The sequence below is a fragment of the Podarcis raffonei genome, chromosome 5 (assembly GCF_027172205.1).
Source record: "Podarcis raffonei isolate rPodRaf1 chromosome 5, rPodRaf1.pri, whole genome shotgun sequence".
Lineage (NCBI taxonomy): Eukaryota > Metazoa > Chordata > Lepidosauria > Squamata > Lacertidae > Podarcis > Podarcis raffonei.
The window spans coordinates 48,859,377-48,887,282 of record NC_070606.1 but is presented as its reverse complement, the minus strand read 5'-3'; the positions used below and the strand labels follow the sequence as shown (position 1 = coordinate 48,887,282).

General features: G+C 42.4%; 1 protein-coding gene across 3 annotated transcripts; it reads left to right on the top strand.

The window, feature by feature from the left end:
* The first annotated feature begins 5,260 nt into the window (after positions 1-5,260).
* On the top strand, positions 5,261-26,243 carry BAG3 (BAG cochaperone 3). 3 transcript variants are annotated; one of them, XM_053389040.1, is made up of 4 exons: positions 5,261-5,828; positions 21,360-21,707; positions 23,325-23,690; positions 24,997-26,243. In XM_053389040.1, exons 1-4 carry the CDS (start codon positions 5,643-5,645, stop codon positions 25,771-25,773), a joined length of 1,677 nt encoding a protein of 558 aa, XP_053245015.1. In that variant the 5' UTR covers positions 5,261-5,642; the 3' UTR covers positions 25,774-26,243. The 3 variants fall into 3 exon arrangements, with proteins under 3 accessions (XP_053245015.1, XP_053245016.1, XP_053245014.1); XM_053389041.1 differs by having other exon boundaries at positions 23,322-23,694; positions 25,013-26,243; XM_053389039.1 differs by having other exon boundaries at positions 5,269-5,828; positions 23,322-23,690.
* The last annotated feature ends 1,663 nt before the right edge of the window (positions 26,244-27,906 follow it).

Genomic DNA, 27,906 nt, shown 5'->3' with positions numbered 1-27,906 from the left:
TTGCTTGTAGGCGTGTTCTGCTTTCCCCCTTCTCAAACCGTATTTTGTTCCTATAAAAAATAATCATCCTTCACAAGGTCAGCTAATAGGCACAGCACTTGAAGGAAACACAGACAGACACAAAAACATGCACTCACACACAGCATAGACAGCCAGGTCACATTCCTCAGATAAGGGAACAGTAGGGAATGCCCCCCCCCTTTATAACCCACAACTTTAATTACAAATTTATGTATATATTTAATAAAGGTTTGTGACAATATTTAATCAAATAACCTCATTGCCTCTGCCTCTTCATTGTGTTTGAATTGTAACTAGCCAGCCTCTCCACACGTATTTTTTGCTCTATAAGACACACTTTTTCCCTCCTAAAAAGTAAGGGGAAATGTGTGTGCGTCTTATGGAGCAAATGCAGGCTGCGCAGCTATCCCAGAAGCCAGAACAGCAAGAGGGATTGCTGCTTTCGCTGCGCAGCGATCCCTCTTGCTGTTCTGGCTTCTGGGATAGCCAATATTTTTTTTCTTGTTTTCCTCCCCCCAAAACTAGGTGCGTCTTATGGTCTGGTGCGTCTTATGGAGTGAAAAATACGGTACCTGCATCAGTAATGTGTAGCTAAAATGAGCCAGATTTGTAAGGTTCTGCTGCCTGATCTCACAAAGGTAATTTTACTCATGGCAAGTGACCAAGTAACTGGCTAATGTAAACTTGCTCTACTTGCTGTGCAAAGTGACTATACCAGATGTATTTTTGCATTTTCTTGTTCCTTTTCTTCATTTTCCTTGTCTGTACGCCTTGCATCTAAAAAGAAAAAAAAGCTGGAAATATAGTCAGTTCTTTTGATGATTAAGGTTGAGAGAGAGAGAGAGAGAGAGAGAGAGAGAGAGAGAGAAACAAGCACTGACAGTATGATGGAGGGGAGAGAGAGAGACACTGCCACACTATATTGCCTTGTTTACATCAAAAGACAGCTGTAGTAACAGCACATTAAGCACTAAAAAAATCAATGGAGATGGAATTCACAGCTGAATGCTCAATTTTCTCTGGTCCATTATGTGCTTAATAACACCACTTCCATGGCTGAGTTTATACAAGCATTTTTTTAAATTAAAATTCTCAGTAGAACTGCAAAGGAGGAAGAGCTCTTAGAATTTCACCAAATGCTGCAGAGATTTTTTTAAAAAAAATACACATAGTATCTCTGTTATTTACAAATTGCCCAATACAAACACAGACGCAATTTACATACAATGCAGCACATATGATGACCATAGCTGTCAAGTGTCCCTTATTTGAAGGGACAGTCCCTTATTCCAGCGCCATGTCCCGCTGCTGTCCCTTATTGATGGATGTCCCTTAAATGTCCCTTAAATGATGTCCCTTAAATTTCAAAGGAAGCAGCTCCTCTCCCTCCCTCCCTGCCGGCCAGGGAGGAGGGAGGCTCCAACTGTGTTGCTTGGCTGTGTTGCTCACCCAATAAGAAGTCTAAGAACGACTGGGGGGTGGAGCTTGCATGCCTTGTGTGTGGCTAGTTAATGCAAGCTGAGGGGGTTTTTGAATGCTGGACGCCATTTTGTTGCACGTGCTGCTGCAAACTTTGCAGTGCAAAGCCAGGCCGGGGAGCCATCTTAAGTTGAGGCTGCATAGGCCTTGTGGTGCATGTGATTCAGATTCTATTCAGTTGAACCTCTGGTTACAAAGTTGGTTGGACAGTGTTCTCGAAGCTACCAGCATGAGTTTGACCAGACTGCAGGAGGACAGGAAGACTGGAGTGCCTGGAACAGGTGAGGCCGCAGGTCCCTTATTTTGGCTGCTGGTCCCTTATTTTCAAGGCTGCTGGTCTCTTATTTTCAAATCTGTAAGTTGACAGCTACGATGATGACCATGGAGTTATTTATTATACTGTAGTCTCCAGTTTAGCTCAAGTTTGGATATAGCACATGTAGTGAATAATGCTTTGTTGCAGTAGTATATCTTGCACCCCACTGGCATAGCAAAACTGCCAAATCCTCAAGCATCTCAGCTGGAGGAACTCGAGTAAAGGACTGCATCCCTTACCTACCTCTCTGTAAAACAAAACTTGTAGAGGAATGACTTGTAGGCTTCTAAACGAAAGATTGGCATGTGGTTACACGCTACAATAGTTTAAAAAGATGGACTGTAACAAAAACATTTTATGAAAAGACTACAAATGTTATTATTTTTTGTTTCAGCCACAAGGTCTCCTACATAACACCAAATTACTCTTATTCTTTTTGGAAGGTTCAGTAGGAGTCTGGCTCAAGTTCCACCAATTCTTAAGACCAGGGTTATCCCTCACGACATCATTATACCATAAGAAATAAACTAAAAATCCCATACAACCATTAGGAGACTTTCAAACCTGCCAGCAGAAGTCTGTATAAACCAGAGCTTTCCAAACTGTGTCGCGACATGTTGGCTGCAGGGTGTAGGTGTGTCATGCGAATGCTCCCCATGCTCCTCCTGGGGCTGGAAAGGGGTTAGTTTAACCCAGGCATAGGCAAACTCCAGCCCTCCAGATGTTTGGGACTACAATTCCCATCATCCCTAGCTAACAGGACCAGTGGTCAGGGATGATGGGAATTGTAGTCCCAAACATCTGGAGGGCTGGAGTTTGCCTATGTCTGGTTTAACCTCTGGTTTGCTAGTAAAACTGAATTACCATGTCGCAAAATGATGCATGTCTAAAAAGTGTGTCACCAACATGAAAAGTTTTGAAAGCTATGGTAGAAACAATTCAATTTTGATTAGTGATAGCCACATAACCTCTTGTGAGGACTTATCTACTTAGGAATGGGTATCAGCCACTAAATTTTCAATACTATCATGTATAACTATGGCAATAGTGCAGCAAGCTGAGGTGCAAGAAATCCATTGCACAAACTTCTGCCTCCTTTCACTGTATATCTTTGCCATCCTCTCATTTGCAAATATAAATGTAAACAAAACCGCATAAAACTCATTCTGGAGGTGTTAAGCCAGGGTATGATCACCTAAAATGTCACTCCTTCACTTCCCCATTTCCCCACAATACCTAATCAAGAAGTTTCAGTGCCCTGAGGCACCTGCCAGAAAAAGCAACAAATACTGGTAAATAAAAACCTCCCACTACCCAAACAAACAAACCCTGGCTGGCAGAATGAAGATACATTTTGAAAAGCCTCTTATCAGACATTCAGGAAAAAATCCTCCTGACCAGCAGTACTGGAACACTTATAATCAGTGACGCTGCTTCTTTTTAAGAAAAAGTGTGTCACCATGAAGTTGTTACAGTGCCACACTTTTAACATTTGCAGGGGGTAGGGGAGAAGCTGCTGGTACTGCGTACACGAGTACCCCCAGAAAAAGCACTGCTTATAACACCCCAATCAGACTGGAGTAGTAGTCTTTGTATTTAATTTTTAAGCCCAATTTCTCATTCCCAGCATCACATGATAAGGACAGGTAGCTATTAAGCCCTCCTCTATTGGCAGAAGCCTTACTTTCTTTTCTCTTCTCTTCACCTTTCTTCTGGTTTCAAGCCTGGCCAGGTCCCGTTTTTCTCTTCTTTTCTTCTTGGTTGTGACATCTCAAAATCTTAGATTCCCCCTTCCTCGTAACCCAGTGCCACCAACTACTGCTCCTTTGCAGAAAAAGTACTCTCGGGTCATTCTCTGGCCACGCCTCAATCGTCCAGTTGTTAATTCTTGCCCTAAACAGTTTCCAAAGCTCCACAAAATCACTACCTCGGCCTTCTTCCTCTGACAACCTCCACTTTACTTTCTAAAGCAAGTGGCCCTATTTTCCTCCTTTCCTTACAGACCAGCAATCCCTTTTTCTCCTAGCTTCGGCCAGCATCTTGCCCAGCTCCCTGCTTCATTTTCCCTAACCCATTTTACAACTTCTTGGCTTCACTATGTATTAAAACGTTATGCTTCTTTTAGAAGAAGTAGCTTGAATGATTAGTGATCATGCCTTAATTGCACCCATATTAGATTACTGTAGCATGTTTCTCATGGGGTTGCTGTAAAGCACTGTAAAGTATGCCAAACATATAACCTCTATTCCTCCAGCTGCACTGCTTGCCAGTTTGTTTATGAGTCCAGTGCTGATCTTAACCAGGTTGAATGAGGCCCCTGAGTTCTTGGGCTGAAAAACATCCCAGCCTCTGCTATACAGCTAGTCAACATTTATTTGTTCTCTTGAGTTTGCAGCTGACCATGCCAAGTTGTGAAGCTCATCATTATTTTTCACTTTCAGATGTTATATTTCTCCACCTCCCAAATTCCTTTGTTGTACAGCCAGACTGCAGGGTTTCTACATCTCTTCAATGTATCTGGCCAGGTAAACAATCCGAGGTATTTATTGTACTTTCTGAAGTTCATTGTCAGTATGTGTGATTATGTAAAATGTTATGGAAACTAATTGTTCTATTTATCCCTGGTCTAGAATGTAGGGCCAAGGTTGCCTGGAAACGAACATCCGGTGGTTCTAATGGGAAACCACTACCATTAGTTAATTGGATTTATGATGTCAGCATTCTCATATTGCTAGCTAGTCTTGGGGTGTGGGAGGGAAAGTAGCTTGTTTGTTCTAGAGATGGAATCAAGCATGCTTTCTCACTAAAGCAGACAGGAAAGGCATGGTCTTCACTAAAGAGCTGCAGCTGTTTTCCTGAGTCAGAGCCATCATGGCTCCTTGCCCAAAATCTGGGCCAGGCAATATGGAGTGTGCTGCGTGACATGGATTTATGAACTTTTCGCAATGCAGGAACATAAACATTGCCTTGCTGGGTAAGACCCGTGCTCAGCGACCTACCTCCCAGGCTGCCCCGAGGATGATCGAGAGACAACGGCTGTAAATAAATGTGCGCCTTGAAAGCGCCACAGAGTAAGAACCGAAAGGTCTGGCGCTTGAAGCGGATACCTTAAGAAAATGTGCTTGGCATTGCAGCATAAAACTAGGAGCGCACTTGTTGCGCGTTAGGATCTCTTGGCCACCCTGCCATACCTTTCAGGATGTGTTGATAAAGCACAGCAAGGGGGCAGCCTTTCCGTGCCTGTTCAGGAACAAACGCGTGGTTAGTTACTCCGGATCACTGAAGCAACTCGGGAGTTTCAACCCTACGACGGGCGCGCGCGCGCGCAATGCCTTGGACGACCTGCTTCCAACCTCGGAAGGGGCCCAATTAAATGAATCAGCATGCTCAAGCGAGCGTTGCCCGAAACCGCCGCCCAGCAGGCGGAGCGAAGCCGGCCGCTCGCCTTGGCAAGGAATAGCGCAATGACAGCAGCAGCAGCAGCAGCAGCGAGGGAGAGCGACTCCAGGAGGAGCTCTTGGCCCGGCTACCCGAAGGCGCGAGAGGCGCCCAGAAGTTTCCAGCGGGGCAGCTGCCCTGCGTCTCTCCTCCTCCTCCTCCTCCTCCTCCTGTTTGGCTCGGAGCGGCTATTTCCAGACACTTCCACCCCCTTCGCTGTCCCCTCCCTCCTCGGCATCGAGCGATAAAGGTGCCCAGCCGGCCGGGGCCGCCTCGCTTGACTCTCCAGCGCGTGGCCCAGCGGGCGCCTGCGCTGCTCCTCGCTCGCTCTCCGGCGCTTCGCGTCTCTTTCGCGCTCGCTCTCCGTCCGGCGCGCAGCAGCAGCAGCATGAGCGCGGCCGCTCAGCCCCCCGCCATGGTCCACCTGGAGGCCGGCGCGGGCGAACGCGAGCCCCTGCCTCCGGGCTGGGAGGTAAAGGTGGACCCGCAGACCGGCTGGCCTTTCTTCGTGGATCACAACAGCCGCACCACCACTTGGAACGACCCGAGACTTAGGGGGGACCCGCTGCCCAAGGTGCCGCCCGGTTCTCTTTTCTTCTTTTTGCGCACAGGAACTTGGGAAGAGTTTGGCGAGGGGGGTCGGGCGGAGAGGGAGAGGCGCACCCCCCACCCCATTCAGGGCAGGGGGCTTTATCGGAGTTAAACCTGAGGGGCGAAGGGTGCGCGCACGGAGAAGGGGGTTGCGCGCGAGACCTTTGGCGCCTCGAGTTTTTTCCTTGGAGAGGGTGGGGGACACTCCTTGGGACTTGGTAGAACCGTCCTGGTTGGCGTATAGGTGGCTTCTGTGTAGTGGGGGGGGGGAGTGGGACGCCTCTCTCAGGCACCGGGAGAGGGGGCGCTTCTTGGTCTCAGACTGGGGCGTTTATTGGGGGGGGGAGTCCTTCCTCTCCACGGAACGTGGCGCAGGGCGGCCTGCGTTGTGTGCGTGACTCTGTGTGTCTCGTTCTGCTGTGGTGACTCAGGAAGAATGTTGTTCGGGGCCCTCAGCTCTTTCTTGGCGGTGGAATTGGGAGTTGGTGGGACGGGAGGGGGGTGAGACCGGCCGGGGAGCCGCAGGCAACTGAAGGGCGCCGGGGAGCCTTGCTCAGCTGCAACTCCGGATGGCACCGCTTGAAGGACAGCGGCGGCGCGCTTCCCCGAGGCTCCGTGAGCAATGCAATGCGGGTGGGGGCAGTGCCAGGAAAAGCCTGTCCTCTCTCTCTCCCCCCCCCCCAGTAGATGGCAATGCAGTGAGGCCAGGAGTTGGCTTTTGTCTCTGACGCACTGCAGTCCTTTTTTTGTGCGTTAAATCATTTGATACCTCGGTCCTCGCAGTGTTTATTTAAAGTTGGCTAACTCGGCCTGTTAAAACTTTTGATATACTTCGCCGGGGTGTGCGCCTCAATTACTGAACAGCAGTTATTTTAAAATCCCTTGTATAGGGAATTTCCATTTTTTTCCCTCCCCCTTTTCTTTTCCTTTATTATTATTATTATTTATTTTAAAAAGGCTTGATCATGGAAAGAGTCCCAAATCTGGCAGTATCAGTAGACAGAGACATGTCCTGACAGCCGCAGAAGGATGCACTTTAGAAAAACCAAAACTTTCCCCTCTGAGGTTCTGTCGTATTCATCCTGAGATGTGTAAGATTATGTAAAAAACCAATGTTTTTGTTCCATTGCCATTAATCTGTTGGTTATGCAATGACCAAATGACTTGTCTGAACTAGCAAGTTAATACCATAGTGGAAACAATTGCTGGGTTTTCCTCCTATTCACTTGCAGGGTTTTTTTTTCCATATGCTTGTTTTAGAGAGTAAAACAGTGATTGGCATACATTGGTATGTGTCATATCTCTTGGAGAAGTCATATTCACAATAGTCAGAAGTACAACTTGCTTAGTTTTGGGGATCTTGTTGAGCATGCCGGAGCAAAGCTCCAAAGTGCCAGTCAAATAGATTTGAGTGATCTCTACTGAACAATGTACTTGGCTTTTGTCCTGAAAACTTCATTGCTTCAGCTGTCAGAGAGAGTTCTTGATGTTCTGGAAGCAGCTTCCAGCTTTACTATTAAAAAGTTGTGCAGTGCCAGTGATGTGAGGGCTTAAAACTAACAGCCACATTAAAGTGAAAACTAACACTCAAACCATTTTACAATTACTGTAGTTTCTTTTAAATTAATTGGGATTTTTAAAGCAAACATTTATAACAGCCTTTTTGATTAAAAATATTATATCCTTGAAGGCTAAACCAGAGTAAAATAGCTCTCTTTGAAGAACAATTCAAATAACAAATTATATAATTAGTTCATTTAAAAATTTGTAAAAGATCCCCATAGCTGAATAACATTGCCTAGCTAAAACTTGCAAGAAACAGAGGACTCCTCAGCTTTTCAAAAAGAGTGGAGTGTGCTGGACTTCCAAATGTCAACATGTATGAAGTTCTAGAGACATGGAACCAGGCGCATGCGAGGAGGGGGCACTTGCCCTGGGCCTTGGAGGGCTAAGCCAGCGCAGGGCTCCTGCTAGGAGCCTGCCAGACTTATGCTGTTGTGTCAGAAATGCCCTGGGCCTCCTAGCCAACTTGGGACTCCTGCCCGGGACTCAGATGAGCTCTGCACATGGGACCACCACAAAAAGCCCTATTGTACATGACAACCTCACCAATTTAGGTGGCAGGCAAGGAAGGAGGGACAATATGTGTGCATCTCATCCCTCAAATAGCTTGGACCCAAACTGTTTAGGATATTAATGATTAAAACCAGCACCTTAAATTGGGCCTGGAAGCTCACTGTCAAGCACCCGTCAGGATTTTAGCAGCAGCAATCTTTAAAAGCAGCTCCATGTAGAGCGAGTTAAAAGTACTCAATCCTGGACCAGGGCATGGATTCTTGTGGTCAGGTCGAACCTCTGCAGATAGGGCTACAGCTGATAACTCCACTTTGTAAATGCCCTTGGCGAGGGGAGGTCTATGTACATTACCAAATGACACTAGAGTGAAGGAAAACCTTCCTTAGTTAACTTATATTCAGCTTCAGGTAAAGTTTCATTGTATACATTTATTACATTTGTATACCATCCATATAACTAATTTCTTTGTGTGGTTTACAAATACGTTTAAATATACAAGTTAAGGAGGAGAGTTAGAATTCCTCATGGCACAGAGGAATGGTTTTAGTAGACACACTCCTTATAAATGAATACTGAATATATATGTGGTACAATTTCCTTAACCCTACATGGTTATTTTTTTAAAGGAAACTAGTGCTAACTGCAAAAATCTGCCTTGTCACTTTTTAAGCTTATCTCATACTAGTATTTGAAGTTTATATTTTGCATTCATAGATGCACAATTCCAGTTCTTGTTGAAAGGACCTCCTCCCCCAATTCATAGGCCAGCATCTTTCTCTGTGCTTGTATCCTGGCCTAATTGTTGATTATATCCTGTTTTGATGGATAGATATAAAAATATTGCCTATACATTTTTTCCTAGTAATGGGCTATATCGTGCCAAATATCAGCTTTCTAAATGGCCTGAAATGATCTTGATCATGCTGGGGTACAGTTTTCCTTTTTTCTAGGAAGAGACGAGTACTATGTATGCGTCAGATTTCAGCCTTCTAGTGGTCTGAAAGCAGTGATGAGAAGCAGATATATTTCCGCTACTGTATTTTTTTTCAAAAATTTCTCCATTTCTACAAATGCATTGTAAATAGAAGGATAAATAAAAATGAGAAGTACACATAATCTGTACACGATAAATCAATCCTGATTTATTATGGACATAAGAAAACTAGATTCTTCATTTCTCCCCCCCCCCCATCTTATAATTGACTGGAAGTATCTTATACATAAGGGCATACAAAATGAGAAGAGTGATGTACAACTGTTCTCCCCCCCCCCCCAGCCAAGGCAGCAGAATGTCTTGGACTACATTTGGATCCAATTTCAGGGCTCTGCCTCATTAGAAAATACCCTACAATTTTGATTCACCATGAATCAGTCAGTGAGGCACAGCCTGTGGAAACAAACTGATTTAACATGGAGACAGACTGCATATGTTTGAACTTAATACAGTATACGTAATGATGGAATTTGAAGTTCTTAAATACAAGCCAATATTTTAGCACGTAGAAGAAAAGTAATTTATGGATTTTCTCATTCAGACATATCGCATGACGCTCAATACAGGTTAGTTTGAAGCTGGAAACAAAAAAAAGCCATGTCCACCTAGGAATTTTGTACCCAAAAGATTTGGTACTTTGCACCTTTTGGGTAATCGGTACCTTCCAAAAGAAAGTGGTTTAGGTCTTTGTGCAGCCAATAAGATTTCTCTCATCCTGCAGTATGTCATGCAGGAATTGGGTACACTGATTCAGCATAGTCAGGTTCCACCCAAAAACTGTAAAACCCTGGATGGCCATGCCCTAGCCACAATTTTGGTGAATGTCTAATGCCTCTCTTTTATTTTGTGAATTTCAGATTGATTAATATCGTAATCATTCACTGTTAACGGGTTGCAGCTGAGAACTCAAAATATATTGCTTGAAAAGGAAACAAAATATTCCCCTTTCCATGATGGGGATTAAACATACTTATGTCAAATTAAACTGTGTAACAAGTGGAGACATGGTGTACAGCATTTCTCGCCTACTGAAGTATCATTTACTGGGGGCCAATGAACTGCTGCTATGTAAAAGCTGGTTGAAAATGTTGCTGCACAGCCGCCGCCCCAGGTGGCATCTGTAATGTGTAGGAACAGCTAACCACCTGGGTTGACCCTAGCATGTGAAGAATCTCCATGGCAGCACTGCACATTCCTGTCAGCAGTTAGTGCTGGCATGGAGACTCTTCATAATAATGGGGTGATCCACCTCATAAGCTCCTTCTACAGGTTCCAAAAGCTTCGTGCAGCCATCCACTGCCGTAGTAGGATGGCCATTTGAGCAGCCTTTCCATAGCTTTATGAAATGTGTGAATAAATCTTTCATGTGTTGAGATTCTCAGCCCTCTTTGAGTGTGCTATATGCATTTAATACTACAAATGGAAAGGTCCCCTTGCTTTTGCAGGGGTACACAATTGGAAAACAGGAAGGAGAAACTTAATTCCCATAGTATGATTTAAGAAGCCAAGATGCTAGATTGTGGATGATATTCAAAGTGCATAGCCATATCAGTTTAATTAGACTAGCACTTTAATTAGACTAGCAGTGTACTAGGCCAACTTGGATATTTTTGCACTGAAAAAATAAAGGCTTGTGAACAGAAATAGTTGGTGGTTTTTAAAGTGGTTTTGCTATTTCTCTAAAAACAGTGTTTCAGTTATAGACCAAAATGTTAGGAAACGTCGAGTGAAATTTTTATTTTAAAAATGCTTCAGTAGTTATAAGATGCTTTTTACTCTCTTGCAATAATGGGAAATGTTGCTGTACGTGAGCTATAAATAAAAGTAGCATTTGCAGTGTTAGGAATACTACTACTGTACTAATGCAGTAGTAGTATACAATCATAAGAACACTTGAAATCTTATTATATCCCACTGATTTTAATGGAATTTGCTTATGTAGCTTATGATTGGTTTCATGGTAGATAAACAAGTGGTAGTTAAAAGTATTTTTCTTCTTACCAGGTTAGAATAAATATTTATACACTTTTTAGAAGTAGCAAAAATGATTGCAGCATTTGAAGCACTGACTAGGAAATAATGTTTCATAGGAGAGGAAAGTTGGTAAATATGCCAGCTAAAATAAAAATAAGGGTTTTCTCCCTAGGCTTGATTATTATTATTTAAATGTGTTGATTTAAAGGTGTGCTGTTAATTTGTCAACAGAGTAGGCATTAGTATAAGCCAAAGATATGACAATGGCCTAATATAGTTTTTGGAATTTGCCAGTATGTTGCACACATTCAAATTATGTTGTTTGCAACTGGTAACCTTGATTGGCATTGTGATTTCATGCTTTAAAATAGCAGAGCTAGGAGTAATTTCACATGCCAGTAAAGTGGCCTCAGATCTTCCAAACATGGCTGCTGTTAGGGCCAAAGTTAGACAGACAGACTGTATGTACATAATAAGATGGGCAGATGGATGCTACTTCATTCTAGATTGCTTCATGACTAATTTTGAAATATATAACCTCCTCACTTGCCATCTTGAGTGTTTAAGTCTGAAACAAGATAGGAAAGAGATTTTGTTGAGCCGTTTTTCTTTTGGGTCAAATTTACTGACCCAGTAGAGCCGACCAAGTAAAATAATAAATTTTTACTGATGGATCTGACCAATGAGCCATCTCGCCCAGCTTCCAGTTCACATAGTGGCCAACCAGATGCCTATGGGAAGCATTTTCAAATTTTATTTCTAAGCCACAAACGTGGTCTTCTTAAACTGGCAAGTGTGTGTGTTTGTGTGTATGCACGCACATACACATGTATGCATATTTGAATGAGCAAGGAAGTGGCTCCCAGCTTGCCATCTTGGTGAACACTCCTAGGGAGCAAATGGCACATCTTCCAAATCATTATTTGACTTTTTACTCCCTTGAGGTCCTGCCTTTTGAGCCTTAAAGCATGCCACACTTGTCCCCATTTCTGTTTATATACCAGCTTCATGCTTGGGACAAATATGAGTGTTACCTATACTGTACCTGTCCATGTTACTTTTAGGTCATCATTAAGGAGAGCTTAAACCGTCTGTCTGTAGGCTGAAGAGGGTTGGTACAACCAACTGATAAACAAGAATGTTTTATTGGTATATAATATTGTCTAATTGTATAAATACTATAAGAAGAGCCTCCTGATTTTTAGCAAATGATTTTCTACCACATTTCTTTCACTTATGAAATAGTGCTCCTGCCCAGCTTCTAAGCTACCTTTTCTACTTCTACCCCTCTTCTGTAATAATTCTGTCTCCAGCTTAAGCCAGCGGTGAAGGACCCTGATCCCCCTTCCATTTAGCAACTCTTGTGGACCTATGATTTACACTTGGAAATCTACATAGGTTTGCCTACATTTCTGTGTGTTTATTTTGCATTGTGCATTGCAGTATCCTTATTTTGGCCCACTGAGCATTAAAATCATGTACAGGTTCACTGCTCTGCCTCTGAGGCACATTCGTGCTGTAGCAAATAACTTGCTGGAAACTCTGTCTTCCTCTTCTCCAAGGAAAAGCTATTTGTACTGCTTGCTTTTAGTTTGGTGAGATGAAGCGATGATGCAAGTTCAATTTATGCAGCATTTATTTCATCACCTTCTGATGGAGCCTGAGCCTAGCATCCATTTATAGGCATGTAGGGTGAATGGTTTTGTATGCTCTAAGGAAGCTAGGGCATTGTTGCCAACGAAGGCCCATCTTGATACACAGGCAAATAGTTTATTTTCTATTATTAAAAACCAAGAAAGAAAACTGTATCACTAGATTCGTGCAGTTTCTGAATTGCCTCAGGTACTTTCTTTTCTTGCCAGCATGTTTACCAGACACTGCTTCAGGAAACAACTACAAAGCCCACTTAATTAGCATTAAGTATAAATCATGATATAAAATTGATTTAGATATCAAAAGTAGACAGGTGCATAAATACACTGCATGATGAACCAACAGAGATAAATAAATATGAACTAATTTGAAAAATGAGTCAGCTTGGCTTTTTGGAAGTATTATTGGCAAACACTAATGAACCCTGGATCTTGTATATGCCAGCACTAAAACGTGAGGATTGAGACAATAGAAATCAAGCACATATCTGCTTGGAAAAAAGGTGGTTATATTGTACTTGGACTCAGGAGACCAGAAGTGTCTTGATCATATTAGGTAAATGAAATGGAAATAATAGTCTGTTAGGTGTTTAAAGTTCTATCGGTGTAAAGTGCTTCTATATAACTATGATAAATGAGAGCATAGTAACCTGGCAAGGACGAAAGAGACCAAAAGCAAACCTCACCACCACCAAACCCAAGTTTAAATGAGTCAATTAGCTACTGTCTTTGTGAGAGGATGGTAGAAGGAAGCAGGTGGTGATTCCATCTTTATTCCTGCTTCTGGATCACCTGATAGTTCAATGCGCTTATCCTCTTCCACCTGTTCTTTTGCTCTGACCCATTTGTTTATAGAGACAAAATACTAGCCAGAAAAATGCACATGTTTAGCACATGAGGCAATGGGGTGGAATCAAAATGGGTCCAGAGGCTGGTAGAGTGTTGGGAAGAGAGGGATCAGAAATATTACAACTTTAGAGGTATGTTTGTGCTAGCTGTATGTTTTCAGGTCAAATTTCTATCTGAATAGCTTGTACTGAATAGCATGCACTCATTCTGTTCTTGACAGTGCTGCATTATAAAGTTTTACCATAATTCTACTCATGCTGGCAATTGCCCCACCACCTGTCATACACTGTTAACTGACTTGAGCCACAATCCCTTGCACAGTCACCTAGGAATAAGCTCCATTAGACAAAGGGGAACTTGCATCTTTTTAAATGTGCACAGGGTTGTGCTGTGTTAAATGCAGCTCATAGTTCTAGTGTAAACGGAAAATGCACTAAGAGAGCACCAGCAAACTTGGACAAAACAGATCATGAAGACCTGCAAAAGAGGCTACTGTAGGTACACCCTCAAATTAAGATTGTGTTACATATTTTTGAGTAAACATAGCTCTTCTTCCTCTTGCACATGCTCTCAAATGAAAAATCATGACAATCTCATACCATTGCATCTATTGCAGCTTTTCTACACTAGAGCCAGTGTGGTGTAGTGGTTAAGAGTAGTAGACTTGTAATCTGGTGAACCAGGTTCATGTCTCTGCTCCTCCACATGCAGCTGCTGGGTGACCTTGGGCTAGTCATACTTCTTCGAAGTCTCTCAGCCTCACTCACCTCACAGAGTGTTTGTTGTGAGGGAGGAAGGGGAAGGAGAATGTTAGCCGCTTTGAGACTCCTTCGGGTAGTGATAAAGCGGGATATCAAATCCAAACTCCTCCTCCTCCTCCTCTTCTTCTTCTTCCTTGTAAATTTCAAGATACAGCTAGATCATAGGAGCATTAGCCTACATAAGGAATGCATGAAAACTGAGCAAGATTTGTTTCACCAGTAGAACTAACTTCCACTCTGCTGTGGAGAAATGCTTGCCAAATCCTCTTGAGGAAATAAAGGCATTCTCTAACCTGAACAAACTGCAGGTGTGTAAATATTGTTGTCTTTACCTATTATGTTGTTGTTGTTGTTGTTGAAGGGTCTGGCTTAGGTCACATCCACACTATATTTTTAAAGCACATTGCTTCCTCTTAAGGATCTTGGGAACTGTAGTCCCAGCAACCTTAATGAACTATAGTTTCCCAATGTTCCATGTGCTTTCAATGTATGGTGTGGAAGTGAGTATGGCTGAGATGCTTTCTGACTGTGCCTTCTTCCTGGGAAGTCATAAGAAGGATGTAGCAGCAGACCATTTTTCTTTCCCAGTTGCAAAATTTTGCGCTGACTGCTCCTCCTTCATTTATCCTTTTGGTAACCTCTCAATAGTAGCCATATCCTTTAGACAAAACAGTTCTTGTAATTCCCCTCAAGTAAATCTTCTAGCACGATTTGGCTGTCTCTTCCCTGGTTTATAAATAATATTTCCAGCAGGCCTCTCTGCTGAGTGGGAGCAAGCTCCTTCCACAAGTGGCCTGCTGGTAACAATGACCTCTGACCCCTCCTTCTCCCTATGTGTAATAGCGAGGAAGGGCAGTGGGTAAGAGTCACACACACAAGAGAAGGTGGTGTAGAGACCTCCTTGAAATGCACTCTTCTGTCTCCTTCTTGCCTTTGTATATGGCCAATCTTCCTGCCAGCTTGGAAAAGCAAAAGTGGTATTTGTGTGTTTGCGGGTAGCTATCAAAAGGGCATGAGAGAAAGAGAGAGATATATCTTCCATGTGCTCAGTTCTGTTTTTCTAACTTTTTCCTTTTCCCGCCTGTTTCAGTTCAGGAAAAACAAATGGGAGGGAGACAGAAGAGTGCAAGGCTAATAAAGCCCACGGTGGTTTTGAAAGTCAAGAGAGGAAGAAAAATATACAAGGAACATAATTATCTTCGCACACCCCTCTCTATCCTGCACCTCCGAACAAGGAGGAGGGGCTGGCTTGAGCCTGCAGGCCTACCATTTCCCAAACCTTACTGTGTAGCCTATGCACACTTTCAGAACACTTATGGAGGGAGAAGCAGGCTGTACGCATTGACCCCACCTTCAGTGTCCCTGCCCTGTTGGCTCCATCCCTGGCCTTCATTCTTCTTCATTCTTGAAGCAGGAAGGTTGGAAGGGGAAGCCTTCACTGGTTCAGCCAAACATGCTTAGAAGTATACATGGGAATGGAAACCTTATGTGGCCAAGGCTTCCATTCTCATTGAGTATTCTAAGTGAATGAAACTGAGTTCTGCTCAAAAATGTGAAGGTTGGGGATGAAGCGGTCAGGTGCAATGGAGGCAGAGCAAGCATGCACAGCCCTGTTCCTCCATGGGTTGGAGGCAAAGCCTTGAACTGGGTTTATATCTTCTTTTATGTTGCTGTAGCAGTTGTCTTTCTGGTCAAAGCATGCCCGGTCATGTAATGCCCTACAGAGTGATTTGTGTAAAGCCGTTGATTGGATATCATATAATGCTTCTTAATGTATTGCAAGTGTAGCTGGTACTTAACCTCAGTACTTAGGGAATTGTTTAAGGTGTGTCTGCATTCCTCACTCATGTGCCTAGTAATTTAAGAATCTCGCTCCCTTCAGTGCACTGGTGAAGCAAAGCAGAGATAAGATGCTTGGGCCATTCGTATTCATTCTAGATCACTTGGCTTTAGCAGATCTAGTTTTAGACCCTTTTGATATTTTTGCATTTGATTTATTTAAGATAGTTTTATCTTACTCTTAGGTAAAAAATCACAGGGAGATTTGCATAATAATTAGAATACAAGTAAAGCTGACGCAGTAATTATAAATATACAGTGCATAAATGGTATCAAGAACTGAAAATCCAGATGGAAACAATCACTGGAGGCTACAGTTGTGCCTGAAAGTCCAGGGAAAATAAAAAAAGATCCATGCCTGGTGCTGAAAGAACACAAAAATCCAGTTTTTGTGATAAACCCAAGGTATGATAACTTAAAATGTCCCTTCTTCCTTCTCTTCTCCACAATAACGTTTCAGTAGACTGAGACTTGCACCAGAAAATCCCAAAATATATTTTAATTCCTCCTCCCGCAACATGGACAGCAGAATGAAGGTGCATCTAAGGCCAGATTTGGCTGTAAAGGCTGCTACAGGCAGCTCAGAATTAGGAAGCTTCTCTCCAAGTGAAAGAACTCTTCTCTCTGAATTGCAGATTGTGACTCTTAGACCCCTTCCACTTGCAATGAACGAGGGTCTCTCCTTTGCAGAACAAGTTGCATTCCCTCCCCTTTACTAACTGTGCTTCTCTGGAACTAGGCATATTTCATGTTAGGTTGTGGGTGAACATATCAGACGACACAGCGATTCTTCAAACAGCTCTTGTTTATTCACAGGCCAGAACACAACTGAACTGAAGGGTTCAGTCAGTCTGCTTATATAGAGCTCCAGTACAACGTAACTGTAACAATTTTCTAGAACTACCCAATCACTGAACGTCACTTTCGATCCCTAATTTGCATACCTATCTACAGTATCCCCTTGCTGGCCCAGGGTGAGAACAATTCATGTTCATGTCAACTTTGTTGTTAATATTAAACTGCTTTGAGGGTTTTCTACAATCAAGCAGTATATAGATTTTATGAAATAAACATTAGTTTTCTGCTCTTTTACTCACTTAGATTAGCAGCATGGGTAAGAAACAAAAACAAAATTCAGTGCAATGCAGAAACAATAATAATAAAATACAAGACCAATAAGCAAATAAGAATATAGAACATACTAATTTTCCTAGTTTGTACACCTCTCTGAGATCTTAAGAAAACTTTCCCAAGCCTATTAGACAATCATAGCAAAAGCTATGGAGAAATAACTGCATATTGCTTCTATTTATCTGTACTACCTTTTGTTTCAGAAATGAACATGTAGACGGTATAGTAAATGCAAACCACCAAAAAATTCAGTTATAATTAAATTATATAGAAAGAGTTAAAACAGCAAAGAAAATGAAATGACTGGTTCTAAATATCGTAAAACATTTCAGTATTATAAATACTTTGGTAACACATGTTTTTCTTTTTTTATTGCAAAACAATTAGCCCTTGAAGGTCAAATAGGTGAATAGCTCTTGCCTGATAACTGACGGCAAATAAGAATTGCTTCCAGATATGATAAACACAGAAAGTCTTATTGGCTGAAAGAGAGGTGACGCTTCCACTTGTTAAGCTTTCAATGCACTGATGACTATAGGTCTGTGTGAGCAGGAAGAGGGATAGCTTTTGTGGGTAGTAACTATCCACTCGTATGTCTCTTTTCCTAATTTATTCTCATTTTCTGGAATTAATATCTGAAGTTTATCAATCTCATTTTCTAAAAGCCTTCAGATAGGCTCAGATTCTGTGTGCTTGTGGGAGACTTCTCTCTATACATTCAGGCCTGCTCCAGTTATGCGTAAAATGAAGTAAAAATGCAATTTAAAGCACAAATATATAACTGAAGGGCTGTGAACCTTCCTCCATGTCATCTTCACAGCTACTTGCCATACTTGCCATCTGGAGCCTGACCTAGGTGGGGTGTGGGGTGGGGAGACCCTGTGAGACACGTGTACAGTGGTACCTCGGGTTAAATACTTAATTCGTTCTGGAGGTCCGTTCTTAACCTGAAACTGTTCTTAACCTGAAGCTAATGGGGCCTCCTGCTGCTGCTGCGCCGCCGGAGCACGATTTCTGTTCTCACCCTGAAGCAAAGTTCTTAACCCGAGGTAATATTTCTAGGTTAGCGGAGTCTGTAACCTGAAGCGTATGTAACCCGAGGTACCACTGTAGTTTGTCCCTTATTCAATGCTATCTACCCTGTGAGCAACAGCAGTACTTGTTATCTGATCTCACACTTGGAGATTCATCTAGAATGTGAGCCCAAAATAGAAAGACCACTGCAGGAAGAGCTTCATTAGAGGTCCAGGGGGATTTCTTGTACAAAGTTCCACTTCCATCCTGTGTAGTGTCTTAGTATCGCATTACAAGCATACTCCAAGCTTTTATCTTCCATTCTCTCTGAATGGTTTTTCTTTTGATCTTCCTACTTGTACTTCCTTTCGCCTTTCCCCCACACTTTCACTCTCACATTATTGCGGCTGATAAACCCTTGCTTGATATTCAGTATATCCATCTGTATCCACCATCAATAACATTCTTTAAATAGCAATAAAAAGAACAATACTGGCAACGTCTCTGCATTGTTCCCTGTTAACTTATGCGTTTTGAATATTTCTGTGCTGCTACCAATTTTGTTGTGGAGAAGGAATGGTGTTGTCAGCCATTATTTGTAAATACACGATGAGGACACTTACCAAGGATGACACCGAAACCTTTACAGGGTTTAAATGAAACTGCGTTTTTCAGATGTCCAGAAGATTAAGCATTTGATGCAAACTTGCCCCTCAGTTTACAAGAATTAAAAACTGACCCTTAAGTACAAATGATTGTTACAACTCTGGCTTCAATTTATTGAAACGAATATTTGCAAATTAATACATACACATACATGTGTGTGCACACACTCCAAGCATTTGCAAATCCTAAGTATTTTCACTTTAAGAAAACCTGGAAAGCAGCTGTAATAGCATCCACAGGGGTCATCTGATCAGGGCCTGCTTTCCAGCCTCCTTCTGACTTAGCTTCACAGCGTTTAGTATTCTAGATCCCTTGTTTCTGGCTTCTATCTCAGCGCACAGTTTCTGGGAATCCTAGAACAGTAGAGTTGGGAGTGACCCTGAGGGTTCTCTAGTCCAACCCCCTGCAATGCAAGAATCTCAACTAAAGTATCCTCACAAGGTTTGGTTTCCAGACCCTTTTTTCATCATGCACAGCTTGCCAGTATCCTCCTTAAATTGGGGTGCCCAGAACTGGACACAGTACGCCAGGTGTGGTCTGATTCACTCCTAAGCAGTAGTGGCTAGAGGGGTGGAATTGCTCACTTGGATTCCCAGTGTGGAGGTCGCTGCCAATAGCTGAGAGGTGGTGGGCAGGTTAGCAAGGTGTGGGCACAGTTGCAGTAGCATCAGAATTGCTGCTGTGCCCACACTGCGCTGAAGTCCCTGACACCTCCCCTTCCCCCTCAGTGACATGTGCATTAGGAAGCCACTGTGAGCTATGCTGCCCTGCTCTGCTCCGCTGGCTGAGTTTTTGCCAACAGAACATTTGTGAACAGTCCATGAAATCACAGCACATCAGCCAATGTGGACAATTGCCTTCTTGTCTAGGGCCAATTGCTTTGAAACCAAAGCTTATGTTCCCTTCTACAAAACCCTTTGTGAAATGCCTGAAGAGTGTTTATGTAACTGAATCTTGCATTCATGAAAATCACTATAGAAGTTGGCCTAATAAATGGTAACCCTACCTCTTCTGTTCTGTACATGCTGCTACCCATGCTGTGTGGATCATGGGATTGGACTTAGAGACTCCAGCCCTGACAGAGCAGGAAACCTGTTCCAAGGGCTCTACAGTTTTGGCTGGCCTTAGAAGGCCAAGCCTAAAATGATGGTTGCCAAGACCTTGGCCCTCTCCTTATGCCTGACTTTGCACTGTGCCTCTGCATGAAATCTGGGGCAATCTCCTGCCCCTCTCTCTCCAAATTCAGAGCTGGAAAGGAGGAGGCAGAGATTACCTCCTCTGCAGAGAGTAACTGCAGAGATGATTCCCGCAGCGTTCATCAGCTCTGCACTTGGAGCTGAGCGGTGTACCATTTTGCTGCTGCTGCAGTCTCTAGGCTTCCTTTCCAGAGCTAGAGGGAAAGGCTGAGACATGTTTTGGTGCTGGATGTGACAGGTCTTCCTAGTAGTTGCGCTGTGCTTCTGAGCCTCCCTACCTTGAAACTGGAAAGGAATGTTTGGCTTTCCTTGTCTCACTTGCCCAAGAGAATCTGAACCCTCACGCTGCAGAGTGGCATTTTTGACCCCTTCATATTATGCCAGCATGCTCTGGTCTCTTGTGTTTAATCAGCAGTAGGTGCAAGAACTGCTGTTTCAGAACAGGGAAGAGTTGCTAATGTTGTGCACATGCTGTGTTCAAAAGAGATGGGAATGTGGCAGAGAGATCAGGGAGAACCCTGGCATTTATTCCAGGAACGTTTATGCTAAATCAAATTATTGGTCCATCTAACTCAGTACTGTCTGTGACCTGACTGGTAGCAGCTTTCCCTTGTTTCTTGTAAGAGTCTTTCCCAGCTCTTCCCAGAGATGCCAGGGATTGAGTCTGGAACCTGTGGCATGCAAAGCACATGCCTTGTCACTGAGCTGCAGCCTGTACTATGGACCCACAGGTTCGAATACTAGTGCTGCCTTTCACCAGCTAGCAAAAAGATACATGGGGTGAATCTGTCAAGGTCTCCACCGCATGTCTCATGCAGCATGTTGTGGTAGTTTCCCAGCACAACTCTTTCCATGCTCTGTATCAGCCACTGGAAGGTACAGGATTAGGCTGTAAATTTGATATCTTTTAAAATATCTCTCCCACCCTCCCCACCCCCCAAAAACCTGCATTAAGATATTTCAGTAGTTAATGTAATGTCTTAATAAACTAAAGGCAACTTAATAAACAAGGCAATAGAATAAAAACATAGTTAACAAAAAAACAAAAAAACTTTACAACATGCTGTTGATAGTTAATCGCAATGCATGTTTGAAAATACCTACCCTGAACTATCAGGATAGCTTTTCGAGAGACTGAAATATATTTTGTCTTAGTACCAACTTGATTCCCTGGAGTTCTTATAATTGTATTAGCAGTTATAGATGCCTTTTCAAGTTAGAATGCAACTAGGCAAAGGAATTCCCATGGGCATACAAGAAACGTTCTGGTGTGTTGATCAACACTGCTTATTAACAGCTTGTTCTGAACTGTATAAATCCCAACTCCTAAATCTGTACCGTGTGATCTGTTTGTTTGCCTAGGAAAACCAGTCATCAGCAAATGGTCCATCTCAAAATAGTCCAAACCAGTCCCAAGTCAGAGACGGAAACATGGGATACCCAAAGCTTCGTGCTGGTTACATCCCCATTCCAGTCATACATGAAGGTGCAGAGAACAGACAGCAGCACTATCCTGGCTATCAGCCTAGCATGCGAGCCAAGGCAGAAACCATTCCTCCCACAGCGCGGGCCCCGTCACCTCTAAGAAGAAACTTCGTCCGTTCACAGTCCCCAGCTAGGGGATTTGCAGAAGCTGCTCAAACAGATAAACCTTGTGGACAGACAACAGCAGCTGCACCAGTCCAAGTACCCCTCTCACATAGATCCGAGGTAAGTTGACAGAATTGCTGTGGTATGTTTTGCATTAGAATATTTGCACGGTTTAGGATTTCAATTATAGTGTGGAGTTGAGTTATAGCTGACACTTAATTGGCTTTTCTTCCTTCTCTCCCAAATATTACTAATTTTGTATGTGTACTTCACATATATGCTGTGGTAGTCAACAGATCTTGTCTGTCCGTCCCCCTGCATCATGTATATAAAAGAAATTTCATACATATAAACATTCAAGGCATCATTATTTTCTTGCATACTGATCAGCTTAGAAGGAGATGCATTTCATTGCAATACCTATTCATTTGATTACTTGTTTCCAGCGAGAACTAGATACTATTGAAAAGGAAGATTATTTGCAAGCTGAATTTCACATATAATTAAATTGCTTGGTATGTAAGCTCTGAACCACTTTTGAGCTCCATAAAGTGAAGCTATAGACATGCTTGCATTCACTAAGTTGGACCAAGCAGTGCAAATCTGTGAGAGTAAAGGTGAGACTGTACCTGTTGCATTAAGTTTAAAGCTTCTCCTGCAGGAAAGGAAAACCTAAACCTGAAATAAGACTATAAGGGATTTTCAGTTGTGAATGTTTACACATGATTTCTATTTAAAACTATAAAGAAATAACAAATTGGGGTTTGTCGGCACAGCTGCCCATCACTACAAAGCTTTAATCTCCTTTTCGTTACGTTTGACTAAATTTAAAACCAAAAAGTGGTGTTTTGTTGTTGATATTCTACTGGTAAAATGCAGGAGGGAGTCATAATGCAACATACTGTTCGAAAGGTATAGACAATGCTATGCCAACACTGCATCTGACTCTGGCTGCAGCAGAAGCCAGCGATACATTGAAGCTGCCAGCAAAAGACATCACAGGCAAAGGACCCCTTTTATAGTTTTATGCTGCCCTCAGTTTTTTGCACAAGTAAGAGTGGACAAAGCCACTCAAAATACTTCAGGTTTAAATCCTTCTGATATTTTATTGTATTTAATATGATACCCATACATAATATTTTGTTTTGTTTTGCGTTTAGTTGACCACAATAACATAACCATAAATTAGAGGTGCTGGTTTAGGCTTGTGCAGTATATCCAGAGCCGTGTAGCTTTGTATATGTGACCACTCTTGATAGGCCCCCTCAGACACTCAGCAACAGAAGCTCACTCTGCATTTCCTTAAAGCAGTGGAGTCTGCTAAGTTGGATTGCTGCTTGTTAAATCAATCTCACATTTGTTTTGCTAACTGTGACTCATGAGTTTTACAGCTCCAAGATTTCAATTTTCTTAAATTAATTTCCATTTATAATTAACAGAACAATTTAAAGGAAGGAATTAATTTGGTTTTCACATTTCTCCAGCATCCAGACTGGGGCAAGGGAAAAAGTCCAGAGGGAGCTTTCTTCAGATTAAAATATGCTGCCAAGCATGCTTCAACCTGTTGTTCCAGGCATTGTGGGGTGCCTAGTCTAGTGTATAAATCTGCCTACTCTCCATGCCATATGGCTATATCATAGATCCAGTAACCTTTTTTTTTTTTTTTTGAAAACAAACTTATGGCTAATATGATAATATAATATGAATAACAATTTTGGTTTGTTTTTTCTCCAGCAGTCACCATCACCTGCACCTTCTGAGTCACCAACCCTTTCCCCTCAGTCACCAGGCAGGCCCAGTTCGGGAAGCCACCAGCTCCCTCGTGGATATATTCCTATCCCTGTTATTCATGAGGGGAATTTTCCAAGGCAACCATTACAAGTCCACCATCAAACACAGAAGACACATTATCCAGCTCAGCAAAGTGATTACCAACCTCACCAACCGGTTTATGGCAAAATTCAGGTTGATGATCTGGATCAGAGGCCACAACGGGCTCAGTCACCAATCAGGGTGTCACAGAGAGGTTCAGCCAGTCGTGAAAGTTCACCAGGCAGAATCCAGTCTCCGACTTCCATAAGAATACAGTCAGTTAGACCTCAGGTAGGTGTGGTGAGCTTATACTCGTCCCTCTTTGATTTCCATTACTATTTATTCTGCTGATTATATTTGGATTGCATTACTCATGCTAGAAATTTGCAAGGTAATCTAAAAGCCAATATCCATTCATTGACACAACTAATCAGCTAATGTATTCGTAGCAGATGAAAAATTATAGCTCCCATTTTTATTTTATTTTTAATGAAACTATCTGGGCTCTGCTATAACCATAATCTTAACTTTTGTCTGTTTAACATAGTTTCCTTATCCAGAGCCTGTTAGTTGTGAGAGAAGGGGTCCATAAATTATAGTATACACTGTATTGTGCAACCATTTCCCCTCAGTTGAAGGAACCTAGAGTCTTACTGTTAACAACATATTACTGAGTGTTCCTTGGTTTTATCTACAATTCAGTTAACTAGCCTTTGAACTTTTTACCCTGTAGGGCATGCATAGGCAAACTTGGCCCTCCAGATGTTTTGGGACTACAACTCCCATCATCCCTACCTAACAGGACCGGTGGTCAGGGATGATGGGAATTGTAGTCCCAAAACATCTGGAGGGCCAAGTTTGCGTATGCCTGCTGTAGGGCAGTGCTGAGGAGACTCCAGGTCATGGGCCTGTTTGGCGCAAACCACCCCCACCACCAGACACTGTTTGACATCAGGCACTGGACAGGTTACATTGTAGTTCCAAACCCTTAAGCGTGCTCCCGATCCTTCTTTTTCCAACCATTGGTAGAACTTGGCACTTTTTTAATCTGATACTTTTTGTGTCATTGTGTGGCAAAAGAAGCAGCCTCCAAATTAAAAAATCACCTAATTATAAAGTGAAGGGTCAGATTAAGGCTGGAAAGGAAGAACTGGGAGCACGTATAGAATGCACTGCCACTTCTTAACTTGCAGTTACAGCCACAGCTTGAATTCAAGTGGGGGGTTTCAAAATAGTGCTTTGAATAACGCATATTTTGTTCCTTACTATTAGATTCTCATATACATTTGTCCTTCACACCTTAAAAAACAAAACAAAAAATACACAATTTTCTCCCCCGTTCCTGTCTATTCATGTTCTGTTATTTTTCTTCATAACTTTTGTATCCATAGAAGTCTCTTCTCAGGCTGTGGTCTATTTTGGGGGGATTTGTCAATATTAAAAAATATATAGAGACACATACAACCTATGAATGAACATTTAAATGTCATACATCTGAAAATGCTGAACTCAGTGTTGTCATTGTATTTGAAGCTGAAATCCCATTACTTCTTTTCTTGGTTCCTGTTTACCACCAAATGTTCTTCTCATTCTTCAGGCCTCGCAGCCCCAAGTGGCAACACAAGTGCCAACACAAGCATCGCCACCAACTCTACCACCTGATATCAAATTTGAAAAGAAGACTGGGTCCTCTGGAACAGAAATCCCTGCTGCATTCATCCCCATTCAAGTTAGTCATACAGATACAGATGCTAAGCCAACTTCACAAAAACCTCCTCCTGCAGCAGAAAATGTGGATAAAAAAATTCCTTGCCCCCCTAAAGCTGCACCTGTCGAAGAAAAACCTATCCCACAAGAGCCTGAACCGCAGAAGACTTCAGAAGAGCTTCAGAAGCATCCTGGAGTCTTGAAAGTTGAAGCCATTCTGCACAGAGTGCAGGCCCTGGAGCAGGCTGTCGATTCCTTTCAAGGCAAGCAGAATGACAAAAAATACCTAATAATAGAAGAAGATTTGACCAAATTGCTGCTAGCTTTGGACTCTGTGGACCCTGAAGGCCGTGCGGACGTCCGGCAGGTCAGGAGAGACGGTGTAAGAAAAGTTCAGAATATATTGGAAAGACTAGAACAGAAAGCAGATGATGTCCCAGAGCCCGTTGAAGGGGACGGACATCAGCCACCTTTGCCTGAGAATAATCAACTGCCACAGGGGAAAATGGATGTTGATCCTGCGATGGCGAACCTTCCCAAGGAGGCAAGTAATGAGGATGCCAAGGAGCAAATCAAAGTAGAAGTGAATCAACCTGGATCTAAGGAAGAAATAGCCACCAGTCTTGCCAAAGAAACAAATAGACCTGAAAACGTGACTGAACCATAGCCACAGGAAAAAAATTAAAGTCCTCGGACTGTTTAAGTTAAAGTGTGTGTTAAGTGAAATTTAACTTGCATGCATTTCAGGAGCTTTGCACCAATTGGTTTTTAATAAACTTAGCAGCTTGGGACACTGTAAACACTCAGGTGGGGGCGATGTGGGGGCATAAGGAAGAAGATAAAACATTTAATCTATTTTCTGTATATTGCTCAGAAGATGCGTCTGAAGAATATCTTGTAAAAGAATTGTTTTCGCACCACTCTGTGGTAGGGGAAGTAGGGTCAATATCAGCAAGTGAAACTTTTTAAAAGGCACTCTGTGGCGGCGGGAGGAGGAAATGTTTTCAATATTAGGCACTTTAAGTAATGATGCCTGGATAGCATGGTAATAAATTGTAGGGATATTTATATGTGTTAAGAACTTCAGTGCTATATTTTAAATGGAAAAAAGAAATAAATAATAACGTAGAAACCTGATGAACCTGTGTGCTTTATAAATGGGAAACGCTGACGGTATTTACAAACCATTTTGTTACGTATTTCTAAAAATAGATTTCATCCAATACCTTATCCCGGCTTTGGAAATGCCAACTTACACATGCTTTTGAATTAGTCTGTGAGTTGTCAAGTTTACATGCATTCCATCCAGACCTAGCTGAATTGCCTGAAGGGCCCCACCTAAGTATTCAAAGCATAGTCAGATGACGACTCACACAAAAAATGCAGAGAGAATACAACGTAAGCAACCAGTGCTGCTGTTCACTTCAGGGTAGAGTTGTCAACAATCATCTCAGCTGCACCATATCTAACTTAGAAACTACAAAGCTGGTGCAAGCGAGGAGAAAAGTGCTTTAAGTGCAAAATGACTTGAAACTGTCACAATCCAACTGCAATGTTATTTAAAGTTTTGGTTGCAAAATGGGCAAACCATGAGATAAAAGGTACTGACTGGTTCCGCAAGCATCCATTTGTAAGGCTTTGCTTACACAAGCAGTTATCATCACATGACAGTTCTTTACATTCTTTCCACACTCTAATTTCTTTATTTGACCCAGGGTTGACATTAAAACAAATAAAGAGGGACGGGAGAGCTCTTTTGACTAATAATAGTAACTGGTGGGGACTGGTGTGCACATGTGTACATTAAGTCCCTTTTACCTACTAGCTAACACTTTCCTGATCACATCCCCCATGACCTATTTTTTGACGACTTTTTTGCCCAACTTAGTTTCAAAATAAGCTCGGGCAGGTGGAAAATAACAATGGAGGTCCTTTGCATGGAAGTATCAGCACTTCAGCAACAGTTGAGCATCTGAACAATTTTCTCTTGTAAGGGTACTCCCATCACACTTGAAAGCTACTTCAGCATACATTGGCATTTGTCAAGGAAATGACGAGTAGTCAAAAGTATGTAGCTCTGTATTTGGAGCATATGTATGAAAACCTGGAGCAAAATTAGATGGTGTAATATTCTATATCTTGGGCACCTATAGAGGGGCTGCCACCACCTTTCATAACCTGTGATGGAGACAAGTTTATGATGTAATTTCCAATCTGTCGGCTTGGTGGTGGCTGAAAAAGATGGCATGGGCCACTGGATGAGGTTTGCACGGTTCCTTGAACTGCAGCGCAACAGCAACCTGTTACAAATATAGTCACCGTTTATGGCTGGTGCACTTGTCCATCCACAGACCTGTCATTTTAGTTTCACTTTGAGAATCAACAAGGTTATAGTCGGAACACTACCATTTTATTGGCAACATGGCCACCACTCCAATATAAAGGTCCCTACATAGTTTTTGTATGAGCTCACCAGCCGCATACTCCTGCAGATTCAATTTTGGCTGCAGACACACAGCTGACATCAGGCAACAAGAATACTTATTAAATTAGGGGAGTCAGCCACTGTGACTTCCCATATGCAAGATATAAACAGGAACTCTCTTGCTTTCTCCCTTACGCATGCATACAGACACACTTTATAAAGTCACGCTGGAAGAATTTATCCTGAGTTAGCCAAGATGGCAATCTGAGACCCTTTGCTGCAGTCAATACAACTTGGTATGTGTCTTCAAGCAATCATTCCTTTTCTTTTTTAAAAAGACTTGTATCTGAAAGAACGACTCCATTCTTGAAATCA

Excerpts from the sequence above, each read along its gene's own strand:
- BAG3 (XM_053389039.1), top strand. The coding sequence starts at position 5,643 with ATGAGCGCGGCCGCTCAGCCCCCCGCCATGGTCCACCTGGAGGCCGGC. Across the intron at positions 5,829-21,359 it reads GGGGGGACCCGCTGCCCAAG|GAAAACCAGTCATCAGCAAA; the intron begins GTGCCGCCCGGT and ends TTGTTTGCCTAG. Across the intron at positions 23,691-24,996 it reads TACAGTCAGTTAGACCTCAG|GCCTCGCAGCCCCAAGTGGC; the intron begins GTAGGTGTGGTG and ends CTCATTCTTCAG.